General features: G+C 50.5%; 1 protein-coding gene and 1 long non-coding RNA gene across 5 annotated transcripts in view; one reads left to right on the forward strand and one right to left on the reverse strand.

Annotated features, from left to right (window-relative positions):
* ABCC1 (ATP binding cassette subfamily C member 1 (ABCC1 blood group)) overlaps positions 1-14890 on the forward strand; it is a 134731-nt gene that overhangs the window by 77244 nt on the left and 42597 nt on the right. For 3 of the 4 annotated variants that reach the window (XR_006790789.3, XM_045875048.3, XM_064592584.1), the window contains 4 exons: positions 608-811; positions 7793-7939; positions 9772-9859; positions 12766-12841. Coding sequence is in view for 3 of the 4 variants with exons in the window: in XM_045875048.3 (XP_045731004.1) it covers positions 608-811; positions 7793-7939; positions 9772-9859; positions 12766-12841 (515 nt within the window). In the remaining variant the exon portion in view is untranslated. The remainder of the gene's footprint in view (positions 1-607; positions 812-7792; positions 7940-9771; positions 9860-12765; positions 12842-14890) is intronic. The other variant, XM_054507526.2, reaches the window with a different exon arrangement.
* LOC135364536 (uncharacterized) lies at positions 9868-14175 on the reverse strand. The gene is made up of 3 exons (XR_010411858.1): positions 14067-14175; positions 13291-13426; positions 9868-10088 (listed from the first exon to the last, which is right to left on the reverse strand). It is a non-coding gene; the product is annotated as an uncharacterized LOC135364536 (long non-coding RNA).

A 14890-nucleotide genomic window follows, 5' to 3' on the forward strand; every position in this document is an offset into this window, starting at 1 on the left:
CTGATGCTATGTAGGCTTCCCTGAGTGGCTCACTTTTGAAACATCATCAGTCTCTGGCTTTGATCTGACGGGACTTAAAAAGCATCCTCATCCGTGACCAGGAATGACCAGAGCCCTCAGTGATAGGGTCTTGGGAGCACGAAGTAGCTAGATGTGTGTCCAATGCTTAGAAAAGTGCTCGGCATCTGGAAAGTGCTGGATGCTGTTTAACGGGCAGTATGGCTCAGTAAAGAAACTAAGAAAACGGAGCGGGGAAGAAAAAAAACAAAAAAATCCCCAGCATCGATACCTGTCTTGTGTTTGGATCAGTAGAGTAGGGTCCCTGCCCCCCTTCCCTGGACACCTGCAGGGTTGTTCTTGTTTCTGCTTCTCAAATCTAAATTTAATAGGGGTCTCCACGTCCCACTTCACGTGATCCAAAGCAGGTTTTTTCTCTTGGTAAAAGGGTCTCTGGTGCTCTCAAGGTCAATCTCAGGGATTTCAGGGTCGGCTTTCCCACCCTTTGGAAGGCCCCCCTTTCCAATGGGGATGCTGTGTGTGGGCCTGCTGCCAGGGCCAGAAGCAGGTCCCCCCCTCGCTGTGGTGTTGACTGCTCTTGTCTCTGAAGGTGGCACACATGAAGAGCAAAGACAATCGGATTAAGCTGATGAATGAGATTCTCAACGGGATCAAAGTGCTCAAGCTTTACGCCTGGGAACTGGCCTTCAAGGACAAGGTGCTGGCCATCAGGCAGGAGGAGCTGAAGGTGCTCAAGAAATCGGCCTACCTGGCGGCTGTGGGAACCTTCACTTGGGTCTGCACACCTTTCCTGGTGAGTGAAGCCACATTCACCCTGGCCTACCTCATTGGGGGTTTTGGTGTGTTTTCATACCTGAATATGTTCAAAAGGTCACAAGTTCAGCAAGGCCTTCTCTTTTGAAAAATGGCCACCCCCGCCCCCCACACTTTATTTTATTCACAGCACTTAGTAGCTCTCACAAGTAGCCAGTTCCAGGAACTGCTTGTTTATAGGTTCACAATGAGATAAGAAATTTGTTCCGGAAGGTTAAGCAGGTCCCTCTGCTTCCTTCGTGGAGAAAGTCTTGGTAAGAAAAACACACCAGCAGAACTAAACTATGCTCTTGGTGCCATAGTGGAGTGACATTACGGTGTCCGCTTCTGATCTGTTGCCGACTGTCACAAGCCAGGGATTTGGCAGGTGCCAGACACATTTTGAAATGGACTTTCTGTCTGTCTGTTTCCACTAGAAAGGCAGCTCCAGGAAGGCAAGGATTTTGTCTTCTCTGTTCACTGCCATACCCTCAGTGCCTAAAATAGCGCATAGTAGGGGCTCAACAAATATTTGTCATTCGTTGTAAAAAAAAAAAAATTGAAACCATATAGAAAGTCATCAGATGAAAAGTATATTGTCTTCCCTTCCGTCTGTCCCTTTCCTCTAAAGTGTTTGAGAAACACTGGCAAAAAGCAGAAGTGAGTGAACCTTGTCTCCCAAGGACCAACTAGTGAACATTGTAGACGTTCTGGGCCATACGTTCTGTTTTGCGTCCCTTCTTTCCTGCCAGTGTGGCCGTACATAATGTACACGTGAACGGGTATAGCTACTTTCCTGTAAAAATTTCTCTATAGATACTGAAATTTGAATTTCATATAAGCTTCCTGTGTCATAAAATACTGATATTTAAAAAAAATACTTATGTAAAAGTATTCTAAGCCTATGGGCTGGACATAAACAGGTGTGGACGCCTGGTTTAGAGTCGGGTGCCTGCTGAACTTGGCTGCCAGCTCACAGAGTGACCTGAGGCCAGTCAGTCCACCTCCCTGCCTCTGGGTTCTCATGTATGGAACATGGAAGGGTTGGGCCACGGGCGTGTCCCATAGGCCCCTGCCTGCCCCCTGCTCCCATGCCCGCACTAGACATCCACAACCTGCTGTGGGTTTTCTGCCACCGAGTTCTGTTCAAGCCGCCCTCCCGGTGACCCCTGTCAGCTGACTGGAGCTGGTACATGAAGTGACATCTTTTAGCAGGTCTGGGACTCTGAGTTCTCTTAGATCCTTTCCGTGTCACATACTTCAGTGTTCGGGGCTAGAAGGTTCCGCCAGCTCGTTCTCTGAGGACACTCTGGTCTCCCCAACTTTCCCCAGATCTCTGATGGCTTTCTTTGATTTTTAGAAGTAAAAAGTATCAGAAGACTGGATGGTAGTTATGTAGAGTGTTCATTTGATTATCTTCCTCTAAACTGTTAAATAATCTCAGTGTGGGGCGCCTGGGTGGCTCAGTTGGTTAAGCAACTGCCTTCGGCTCAGGTCATGATCCTGGAGTCCTGGGATTAAGTCCCGCATCGGGCTCCTGGCTCAGTGGGGAGCCTGCTTCTCCCTCTGACCCTCTCCCCTCTCATGCTGTTTCTCTGTCTCTCTCTTTTTCTCTCAAATAAATAAATAACATTTTTAAAATAAATAAATAAATAATCTCAGTGTGTTTAGAACTGTTAACTATTCTCCTTTGTATGTGTGATACATTTTATTTAAAAAATAATGATGCATTCCCTTGGGACACCTGGGTGGCTCAGTCGGTTAAGCATCTGCCTTCGGCTCGGGTCATCATCCCAGGGTCCTGGAATCGAGTCCCGCATCGGGCTCCTGGCTCAGTGGGGAGCCTGCTTCTCCCTCTGACTCTCCCCTCTCATGCTGTTTCTCTGTCTCTCTCTTTTTCTCTCAAATAAATAAATAAATAAAATTTTTAAAATAAATAAATAATCTCAGTGTGTTTAGAACTGTTAACTGTTCTCCTTTGTATGTGTGATACATTTTATTTAAAAAATAATGATGCATTCCCTTGGGACAGCTGGGTGGCTCAGTCGGTTAAGCATCTGCCTTCGGCTCAGGTCATGATCCCAGGGTCCTGGGATCGAGTCCCGCATCGGGCTCTCCGCTCCGCGGGGAGCCTGCTTCTCCCTCTGCCTCTCTCTCTCTATCTCTCATGAATAAATAAATAAAATCTTTAAAAAAAAAAAATGATGCATTCCCGTGGTAAAACTAGTTAAAGCTATACCAAAAAGTCTAGGACAGGGTTTCTCAACCTTGGCACTGTTGCCCTTTGGGACCCGATAATTCTTTGTTTCTTTGTTGGCGGGGTTGCTGTCCTGTGCGTTCTTTGTTTCTTTGTTGGCGGGGTTGCTGTCCTGTGCGTTATAGGGTGTTTAGCAGACTCTGCGGACTCAACCCAACGGAGGCCAAGTGGCACCTCTTCCCACTGCCCCCCACCACGCCTCCCCAGTTGGGACAATCAGAAGTGTCTCCAGACATTGCCAGGTGTCCCTCCAGTTGAGAACCGCAGGTCTGTCTTCGTCCTCAGACCTCTGTCACCTAGCTTCTCTCTCTGTACCAGTTTCTTCTGCGTATTTCCAGGGAAAGCCTGCACATACAGCAGCATAACAGTGACTATCCATCATCAATGTAACTAAACTTATGTTCTGTTTTATTTACTTTGACACACATGATGGCAAATCATACAGAAGTCCGAAGCATTTTGAATTGCATTTTTTCTGATAGGAAAAGCTCTGCAGCCAGAGGGACAAAGTGACAGGGTTTAATACTTGGGTTGTATTACACTTGGAGTGGGGGGACCTTTTCCCATAACCCCTGGCTCTGCACATTGGGTCCTCTAAGTGTCCAGTTTCTAGCTTGTCACCTGAATGTGTGGCCCTTCAGTTAACATCTCCTGCCCTGGTCTCCATTAGGAGGCCATGGCAAGAGATGCTTAAGAGCGTGACAGCTTTTCTTGACCTTGAATTTGCCACTCAGTATGGGGGGAGGGGAGGGCAGGGGCAACGGGCTTCCAGAGATGGAGTTTGTTAAGCTGTTTGGCATGAAACAGATGAGCCTGGGTGCCACTTGGGGACCTCGGCCCTGGCCGAGACACCAAAGCCTCTGACTACATTAGGATAAAATATGTAGCCTTTGATTCCCTTGAAAGGTGTTTGTATGTTCTTTCCACTGGCGAATTCCTGCGCTTCAAGGGTGATGAGGTGTTTACCCACCGGTAGGTGTGATGGAAGACAGAGGCCCGGGGAGGTCAGACAAGAGTGGGGATGCCATTTTGGCGGGATTGATGGGATTGTTTTTCTGAAATACAGAGCCTGGCATCTATCATGTACACGTAATGCAGTTTCCTAAAATAGTATCCCCAGGCAGCCGTCAATATTTAGCATTTTGAGTCTTGGAAGATTTGTGAGCTTCTCATCTTCTGCTTACCCTTATCTTCCTTGGTTAGGAGAATTATCATTCCATATGGTAAATATCCATTGTGTACTTCTCTGCTGATTAGATCATATGTGGACCTTATCTTTTTTTTTTTGGTATTCCTAGAACAGGGAACTTGGCAAATGGTGCACATTCAGTAAATGTAATCTAGGGGAATAACTGAGTGAGTAAAAGATTTGAATAAACTGTGTTAATCAGGAACTGTGTTGCAATTGGCAGAAACCTCACTCAAATTGACTAGATTAAAAAAAAGAAAGTGGGATTTTTGAGTCCCAAAACTGAAAAGTGTAGGAAATTGCTGGTTTTGAGCATGACTGGGATTTCAGGCATGGCTGGATCCAGGTGTTCCAGAGGGAATGACACACACACACGCGCGCGCGTGCGCGCACACACACACACACACACTTACCTACAGCCCCAGTCTTTCGGCTGACCCCACTTACCTCCACCCATGTCCAAATACGCCCTGCTGAAGAGAACTCACTTAGTACCTGTTTCCCCTAGACCATGAGTCTCAGGAACACCAAGCCTGCGTTACTGCTCAGTGCACAGTGCTGGTACACAGTAGGTGCTCAGTTAACCTTTGATGAAGAATGGCCTCCACTTCCTGGAGAAGCCAGGGCTGTGGAACTGATGGGCCACGTGCTCTGTGTTGCCAGCCGCCGCCCCGATGATGGCGCTTGGGGGGCTGGTGTGCTCTGGTGGCGAGTTACCTGAGGCCTGGTTTTCCCCACTGCTGAGGAGACACCTCTGAGTGTATGCTCTTCTGCCCCCAGGCACATCCAGCCCCTACCCACCCATCTGTTCACCTGTCCATCTATCCATCTATCCATCCATCCACAACTATTTACTGAGTATCTGGCTACGATCCATTGGCCTCATGGAGTGGTCATTCATTCTAATTGGGAGAGACAGGTGATCCACAGTAGACATGATAAATACTCCATATAGTATACTAAATGGTCGTAAGTGCTAGGGAAAAGAAAAAAGATTCGGGCCACGGTGTTAGGGAGGGCTTGCAGTTTTAAATAGGGTAGATGAAGGCCTCTAGATGAAGGCCTCACTGAGGAGGTGACACTTGAGTAAAGACCCAGTGGAGGGGAGGGCTTCCATCAGGGAGTGGGAGGAGCATGTGCAAAGACCCTGTGGCAGGACAGTGCCCGCCCCATAGAGGGAATAACTGTGGAGGCCGGTGGGGCTGGAATAGAAGGAGCTGGGGGGAGAATGGTAGGAGAGGAGGTCAGGCAAGTTACAGGGAAGGGATTTTACAACCCAGGTAGGCCCTGGGCCTGGGGTCAAGACTTTGACTTCTGTACGAAGTGAAATGGACTGACTTTAGAGAGGTGGGGTTTTTTGTTCTTACGCTTTTTACTGAGCTATAATTTACCATTTTAAGGTGTATAACCCAGTGGTGTTTAGTATGTTCACAAGGTTGTGCAACCATCAACACTATCTAATTTCAGAACATTCCCATCATCCCAAAGGGAAGCCTTCTAATCATTGATGGTCACTCCCCATTCCCCCAGCCTAGGCACACACTCATCTGCTTTCTGTCCCCGTGGATTGGCCTGTTCTGGACGTATCATATTAATCGGACTCACACAATATGTGGTTTTTTGTGTGTGTTCTGGCTTCTCTCTCACTGAGCGTCATGTTTTCAAGGGTCATCCATGTCATAGCAGGTGTCCATGCTGCACTCCTTTTTATGGCTGAATACTGTTCCTTTGTGTGGATGTGTTTAGGGTGTTCTGAGTAAGAACATCTTTAGACGAGAGGCTGGTGCGTCATCCAGCTTGTTAACATCAGAACCAGAAAGGAACCAGCTCTACTCCGCAGTGCCTTGGTCTTGGGACCCAGTTAATAGATTCTTTGGAAGAATGGACCAAGGAGTTTGGACTGAGTCCTATAGCCAGAAATAAAGATAGCTGCTATATATTGCATTTTGCTGTGCCCCGGGCAGTGTGCTAATAAGCACTTTGCATGAGTGCCTGATTTCTTGCTGCCAACAGCCCTGTGAAGGTATATCCTGATTCGCATTTTGTAGGTAGGAAAGCAGAGGCCTGCTTGGAGAGGGGAGGTGACGTGCCCAGGGTCATAGAGCTGACATGCGGCAGAGCTGTTGGTTTTAATTTTTAAGCTGTTACCTTCCAGTAGGTAACAAGGAAATGAGGTGACTCTGACCCTGCAAATGCACTGGGCCACAGCCACACCGAAGGCAGGGCTCAGACACCAATATCCTGACTTCTGGACATGCTGCTCTGAGCTCAGAAAGGCAGGACCTGGGCAGTTTTGTGTTGATTTTTTTTTTTTTTTTCCTGCAGGGAAAGCCTTTAATGGCTCTGGGATCCTGGGGCTAATGGGGGGGCGGGGACTTGTGTGCATCTGTCGGGGTCCAGGGTTGTCCAGATTGCTTCTGATAGCATGTTCTGGGTGATCTTGTGGGACGTGTGTTACTAGCCTCGTCTGGCGACACCTGGCACCTGCTGTCCCCAGCAATATAGGAGAGGCACGGGAATCCACCTGTTACTCTCCTGCCTCCTCCCAAGCTGAGCAGCGCAGCCCTGGATTACTGAGAGTGTCCTCCATTTCTCCTGGCAAGGGAGGAGAGGAGCTGCTCCCTCAAACATCTGAACCCAAATTCCGGTCGGCTGGGAGCCTGCGTAGTTAAGTCCCAGGAACCACTGCAGGGCTTAATGCAAGTCTGACTTGGTGAGGAAGGCGGTACCTTTGCCTGTTAGTTTTTGCTTGCCGTTTTTTTTTTTCTTTCAATGTTCCTTTCCTGGGGGTATAAAATCATATATTCTGTGAGCTGGAAGGAATTTTAAATAGTGCCATTAACCGTCCACCTCCACCCCCAAATTTCACGGATGAGACATGTGAGGCATGGGGAGAGGAGGTAACTTGCCCAAGGTGTTCCTATGTGCCAGGGATTGTTCGAGGCCTGAGGATACTGCTGGGTACAAAACCAAGTCCCTGCCTTTGCAGAGCTTCTGTTGTCTGCAGGAGAGAGACAGTCAATATGTCCAGTATGGCAGTAAAAGGCCGTGATAGTTGCTGTGAAGAAAAATAAGCCAGGATAAAAGGATAGAGAGCAAGAGCAGGGTTGTTTGGGGTAGAGAGGTAGGGCAGCCACTCCGAAGGGTCAGAGGGAGGAACCAGGCCACCGTCCGGATGGGAAGGTTGTTTCAGGCAGAGAAACTGCAGGGGCAAAGGCCCGGAGGTGGGATTCCGCTGGGTGGTGGTGAGGGATCCCCAGAATGTCTGTCCAGTGTCTGCACCAACCTTGGAGAATGTTGGTGCAGAGGCCAGGACTTGCAGCTCCTGGCCGCTCATTTATCTGGTTCATTCTTTGGGTGTTTAGTGAGCATCTGCTGTGTGCTGGATACTGCCTTAGGCGTTTCCCGCGGCCTCCAGCCGTCTGTTGTGGGGCAGGCTCGAACACACTGTGGAGGGTCGGCGGGGGGCGTGCAGCTGCTCCCACGGTTGTGTCTGATGCAGGGACACAAGTCAGTGCTGGACGCTCTGCTTACAGGTGGCCCTGTCTACCTTTGCTGTCTACGTGACCATCGACAAGAACAACATCCTGGATGCCCAGAAAGCTTTCGTGTCCTTGGCCTTATTCAACATCCTCCGATTTCCCCTGAATATTCTCCCCATGGTCATCAGCAGCATCGTGCAGGTACAGGCGGGGCTGGAGGAGCCTGAGGGAGGGGTCCTCTGCGGAAAGGAAGTAAAAGGGCATACAGGTCCCCCTCCATACAGCTCCCTCGGCATTACCCATCCCACTGTGCCCAGTCGGCTGGACGAGGCTCACAGTGGTGGCTTTCTCGCTATTTTGGTCATGCCCCAAAGAAAGGAATACATGTGACTTCTTTTTTTTTTTTTTTTTTAAGATTTTATTTATTTATTTGACAGAGACACAGCGAGAGAGGGAACACAAGCAGGGGGAGTGGGAGAGGGAGAAGCAGGCTTCCCGCCGAGCGGGGAGCCCGATGCGGGGCTCGATCCCAGGATGCTGGGACCATGACCTGAGCCAAAGGCAGACGCTTAACGACTGAGCCACCCAGGCGCCCCTACATGTGACTTCTTGACAAGGAACTCAGGCTTGAACGTACAAAACAAAGACTGCATGCAAGCAGGCTTCCCTGATCTCTGTAATGTTCTGAAATATTCATCCTGTCCCATTCTGATGCGGTCTGTTCGACCCTGCTCTAGCTTACTCTACTTTTTCAACACTGCATCTCTTGGCTTACTCAACTGACTTCACAACCCACTGACAGGCCTCAACCCACCATTGGAAAAACCCCTACCTAGACCCCCCAGAAATCCTGAAGTCCACAGCAGTGACCCTGCAAGGTGAGGAAACTAGCTGCTCAGTCACACTTTTACTCTATGTGAAGCTCCTACACTTTCCAACTGGTGGTATTTTCTCATATTTTTCTCCCCAGCATTTGAACGCATTCATACTGAGAACCCGATTTTCAGCCACACAGACAAAAGAACCTTAAGATTTGGTTGTACAACTCTGCTTGTATGCTTTCATTAAAAAAAAATAAATGAGCAAATAAAATTCCTTTTTGTTACGAAAAAATTCAAATGTATACAGACGTAGGGAGAGAACAAACAGTATAATAATGACTCCATGTAGCATTCACCCAGATTCGACATTTTGCTGCGCTTGGCTCATCGAATCCTTTTTCTGTCTTCCCCTCCCCCGCTTCCTTTCCTTCTTTCCTTCCTTCACTCCTTTCTTTTGTTTTAAGCCTTTTTTATTTTTAAGTACTCTCCACATGCAACTTGGGGCTCAAACTCATCACCTCGAGATCAAGAGTCACATGCTCCACCAGTGGAACCAGCCTGGCGCCCCTGGAGAATTTTACAGCAAATCCGAGACCTCTTGACATTTCACCCATAAATATTTCAGCATGCATTTCTTTGCTGTTGTTTTGTGGGGTTTTTTTTTCTCAGTTTACTTTTATGAGATAGAATCGATATAGAACATTTTGTAAATTTAAGGTGTCCGTGTGTGGCCAAAGAATGACCACAGGAGTGTCAGCTCACGCCTCTGTCACATTACGTGATTTTTGTTTCCTTTTTCTGTTGGGAACCATGAAGATGCCATCTCTTAGCCAGCTCACAGCGTGTTGATCGTAATCACCCTGCAGTATATCTCCAGGACTTCTTTCTCCCCTGGTTGCAAGCTTGTACCCTTACACGGGGCCACCGCGTTTGGTTATTGTTTCTGAAGTCCCTTGTCATCTAGGACAATCCCCCTACCCTCTTTTTTAATACCTGTGGTGGTGGGCTTTGAAAGGAGAACAAACAAGAACCAAAACCTGTTCTGGTTCTCCTTCTGAGGCACACTCTTGTAGGAAACGCAGAGCCGCCAGAGATGAGGGAGGATGTGGGCCCCTCGACACCCAGGGGAAACCACCGCAAGTTAGCCTCGGTCTGTTTTTTTGCAAAAATACTTTTAAAAATAACTGCACCCTGCGATTGCTTTCTGTGTAGGCGAGTGTCTCCCTCAAACGCCTCAGGATCTTTCTGTCTCACGAGGAGCTGGAGCCTGACAGCATCGAGCGAAGGCCTGTCAAGGACGGTGTGTGCATCGGGTCCCTCTGTGCCATGAAAGTTCCCCTCGGGTTGGGCTGTGAGGCCCCTGGGAACAGGAGCCCTGCAGTGCTGGGTGGGCGTCGGGCCTTATCTTGCACATCCCAGGCGGGTGAACTTCAACTTCTGTTTTCTTGGTGCTTTCCCGCTGAGAGGCAGCCAGGGGGTGAGGCCTCCCATCGAGGGGCCCGTTCCAGGGCTCAGATCTTGACTCTGTTCTGGGTAGATGGGCAAGCACAACAAGGACGTTGGAGACTGACCAGCTCCAACCCACCAGTTCTGTGTGCTTGGGCGGGTCACTTGCCTGCTCTGAGCCTCAGTTTCCCTATCTGGGTAATGGGAATGAAGGTGCCTTTCTTTGTCAGGGTGTTATGTGGATTTTTATTGGTAGGCTTCTTTCTTTTGTAGCTTATTAATTTATCCTTTCCCAGTCAGCCTCCCTGAGTGGGGATCTTGGATTCCCAGTTATGTCTCCAAGCACTTGATAGTAAATATTTTTTTTTTTTAAAGATTTTATTTATTTATTTATTTGAGAGAGAGAGAGAGAGAAACAGCATGAGAGGGGATAGGGTCAGAGGGAGAAGCAGGCTCTCCGACGAGCCGGGACCCCGATGCGGGACTCGATCCCAGGACTCCGGGATCATGACCTGAGCCGAAGGCAGTCACTTAACCAACTGAGCCACCCAGGCGCCCCGATAGTAAATATTAATGCATGACCAGCAGTGACTACTTTTCACTTAAACGACACTTCCGTCATGCGTGTTGTGTTTTAAGGACGTCCATGCTAAGCATAGCACACAGAGGGGCTGTGGAAACCTTTACGGATGGGGAAACCGGCCTAAGTCACTTGCCTGAGATCACACAGCTAATAAGCGGAGGCAGGATTCACACCCACAGCCAGTTATTGGGATCTGCTCTTACCCACTGTATAGTGTTGCCCTACAGAGATTTACTGAGCACTTAACTATGCGCCTAGCACCACAGTGTTTGGGGTCCATCTCATTCTTATCAGTCCTGCTTTACCGACGAGGACAGTGAGGCCCAGAGAAGTTAAGTAACTTGTCCAAGGCTGTTCAGCTAGGCAGTGGCCGCACGGGGATTGGAGAGCCCAGTAGATACGGTCAGAGGAGCAAATGTGTGTATGCACTGGTTAAAAGGTCTGAGCAGTGCCTGGCACCTTGTGGGCTTTCAGATCTCTCCGGTGGTGTGTCCAACACTGAGCGCAGTGCCTGCCCCCCAGATGTGGTGGCCGTGACTTCCCTAGTGTGAGAGAGAAGGGGTCTGGGACATTGTCAACCCAACCCTCGAGGGCCAGTTCCACAGCCTTGGCTCTACTGACACTGGAGACCCGAGCGTTCTTTGCCCTGGGGGCCGTCCTGAGCATTAGGGGGTGCTGAGCAGCATGCATGGCCTCGGCCTGCTAGATCTCGGTAGTACCCACCCCAATTCTGAAAAACCAGAACTGTCTCCAGACATGATATCTGTTGGAGGGGGGCACAGTTGCCCCCAGTTGAGAACCCCTACTCACGAGATGCTGGAATCTTCTTCCCAGCCTCCCTGGCCTTTGATCATCGGTTTGTGCCATCCCGAGGACCTAGTCTCCCCCACTACCCTGTAGATGGTCTCGTGCCATTTCCTCCTGGGTCACATTTCTTTGCATAACACAGGGCTGACATTTGGGACAGCCCATGGAGGTTTCAGGTTCCTGCAGCTGCTCCCAGCTCCCTGCCAGGTGTCCTACTGGAAAACCCTCAGGCCTTCTGGTGCGGTCCAGGCCTCAGCACCCCCTTCCTAGGCTGGTTGACTTTTTGAGATGTTTATCCACACTCTGTGGGTGTCAGACGGGGCCACCTTGGCAGCTCCCAGCCACGTCTGGTGGTTTTCTAGCTTGTCTGACTCAAGTGGCTTTCCTTAAAGTACTTAAATAGCACCTTCCCATTTCCTCCTTGTTCTGTGTCCCACAGGGGCAGGGGGCGGGGCCCGGGTGAAGGAGGGAAGGTCAGGTTAACCAGTAACTGCCTCTCGGCAGGGCTTTTTGTTTCTTTGGTGTGCAGGGGAATTTCTCTCTTTCTTTGAGAGCTTAAAAACACGCCCGTCTTATCTCTAGGTGGTTTTAAGGAAGCTAATAATGAAGAGTCAGAAGTTGTTTTTTTAAGTGAGGGACATGACGTCAAAGGACAGGAAGGGGAGGGAAAGTAAGTGAAGACAGAGGGGCCGGGAGCTTAGAATCCGGAGCCGCTGTTGGATGTAGAAAGCCGCCTTTGTCTTACCGTTCTTCCCTCCCCGTGATGCCCCCACGTCCTGTTGCACAGCCTGCTTTTTCATGGTGTATGTGACTGGTTTTTCAGAAAGATTGACCTGCTGTGATGTGAGCAGGGCGGGAGAGGGGATGCAGAGACAGGCGTTAGGAGACAGACCTACAGTCCAGGTGCTTTGGCCCAGGACTCCACCTTGAACATAAAGGGAGGGCCGAGGGTGTGGTGAGGGCCAACAGCCAAGTGCCAGCCTGATGCAGAGAACTGCTTGTTCCCCGTTGACCTTGCCTTCTGCTCAGCCCCCCAGCCAGAGCTGCCCAATCCTCCCAAGATGAGGTGAGGGAGGCCCTGGAGCCTTGAGTAAACCCCAGGGGGTCCCCCCACCTCTGCCAGATGGGCATCTGGATGGTGCGACCTCCTGGCATTCAGGGCAGAACCCTGTTGTGGTTTCTGTCTGCTTTGTGGGTCTGGTTGGGGTTCTTTAGAAACGAGGAGTGATGTAACGAGATAATGCCCTGGTGCAAGTGTCTAGTATCTGGTATCGAACAAAGATTAGAAAAAAAAAAAAAGTGAGAGCCCGCTGATGCTCAGTCTCGGGACTTCCGTCTTTGCCTGACATGTTGTTGCTGGTGCTTTTCAGGCGGGGGCGCAAACAGCATCACTGTGAAGAATGCCACGTTCACGTGGGCCAGGGGCGACCCTCCGACGCTAAGTGGGTAAGCCAGCATGTGGAGAGAGCCATGAGGCGCTAGTCAAATGTGGGTGTGAATGCCAGCCACACTGTAGCTCAGTGACACTGAATAGACCACTTTGCCTTTCTGAGCCTCAGTTTACCCATCTGGGAAATAGGTCCAGTCATACCTGCTTGGGCTGCAGGAAGGAGCAGGTGAGAGTTGGCTGGCACAGAGGGTTCCCTTGGATTGTAAATGACAGAAACACTGCCCAGATAGGCTTAGGCAACAAACAGAAATTTTGGAGTTGCATCACTGAGATCCACTCTCAGGTACAGCGTGATCCAGGGACTCAGTGCCATCAGGATCCTCTCCATCTTGTCTTTTTTCAGTTTCCCTCTGTGCTGCTTCCTTCTCAAGCTGCCTCTCCCTTCATGATGGCAAATAGCCCCCATCAGCCAGGAGGGTACCTCTTACCTGGGCTGGAGACTCACCTGCCTCTTACTTGTCCAGATTGGGTCATGTGCCCCTCCCTGAGCCAGTCAAGGGCCAGAAGAGACAGCACACGGATTGGCCAGGTTGGGTCTGAGGCAGTGATGCTGCAGGTGGTGGCAGACAGGCCTGGGTCAGCTGAAAGGAATTCTTGTCAGCAGGGATTTGCTGTCGGGATGGAATCGCTCTTCTCCATCCCTTCCAAGGTTCCCGGCTACCTGAGTCACCCTTTCTTGTCATCTCCCCGTCTGGGATCCTCCCCACCCAGCCCTTATTTTCCCAAAGCACACGGTGTCCGGGGAGTTGACGTGGTTCTCCAGGCCACTGGTCAACTGCCTCTTACTCCTTTCTGAACGGGGGAGGCCTTGCTTGGTGCCTCTGTGAGGCTTCCCCAGAGGAGTCCCCAAAACACAGGGCCAGAGGGACCTTTGTAGGGACCACATTTATCCCCCGAGCCCCTTAACAATTATCCCCTCACTGGGTGCCCAGTTATTGCTGTGTATTAACTCAGGAAATGGGGGTGGGGGGACAAACTCTCTAAAGAAAAGAATCTTTGTATCCCCTCCCTTGAAAACCCCCGGTGGGACTGCATGCTTAGGAAGTTCTTCCTTATGTCTAACTTAACTCCTGCCTGCTTCAATTTTAGCTTTTCTGTCTTGTCTCTTTGTCTCTCTTGCCTTCTCGTTCTAGTCACCCACGCCCCACTCCTACCCTTGAACTCCCAAAACCTTTCCCAATCCAAACCTTTCCTCAGCCTGTAACAACATTCCATTCCCACCTGGACAGTCACAGGACCTGCCTCACTGGGCTTCGCATTCTGTTGTGGCCCCATTGTCCATTCTCTGCTCAGCGCAGGAACAAAAGCGTAATCGGTGGGACCATGCAGCAGCTTTACAAGCACTAAACAGTGACCACAGACTCTAACAGCATTTCACTAATAGGCTGAGTCATGATCGCATCCGCTGAAAAGCGCAGCCAAGGAAGTGAACCCAGCGAGGCCCTGGGCTCGGGTGCCTGCCCCTCCCTGGGTGCACGGAATCAGCCCCGACTTGGCAGCACGTGACGGCCCCATGTCTTCCGACGGGCAGTCTCACCGGTGGAGCGTTGAGCTTATTGTACTTGGTGCACCGCCCTCTGTGAGACCCGTTTCGCAGACTCAGTCGCCCACGTCAGGACCCCCTCCAGACCCCAAGGCTCCCATCCACGAGGTGTGAGCGTCTTAGCACCGCCAGTCTTGGCCTCTTCGGGTGTGGCCGCTACCTGCCACCTCTTCAGGACCAGCCTTACTCCTCCCTGCCTCGTCCTTCTTTTTCCCTCAGAGTTCACGTTGTGGTGTCTGTCCCTCAGGGCACCCGCTTTGTTAATATTCCACCGTCCGGCTCCCTCACTGTAACCTCACCTCCCCCCCCCAACCCCGCCTCCCCCAGGGGGGTCTCCCGCTGCCTCGGTTTCTCTGAGACACCTCTGCATCCCAGCGCCTGCCTGGGGCCTCACACACCTCGGGCTGCTGAGACCGGCCACTGAGCTCAGCTTAGCAGGGGAAACAGCGGGAATAATTTCCAGGCCTTCAGGGCTCGGAACAGCCCTGCCTTCCGCCTCTCT

Source organism: Mirounga angustirostris, unplaced genomic scaffold (assembly GCF_029215605.1).
Source record: "Mirounga angustirostris isolate CCGP_5_RB_7025 unplaced genomic scaffold, mMirAng1.0.hap1 SCAF_5, whole genome shotgun sequence".
NCBI lineage: Eukaryota > Metazoa > Chordata > Mammalia > Carnivora > Phocidae > Mirounga > Mirounga angustirostris.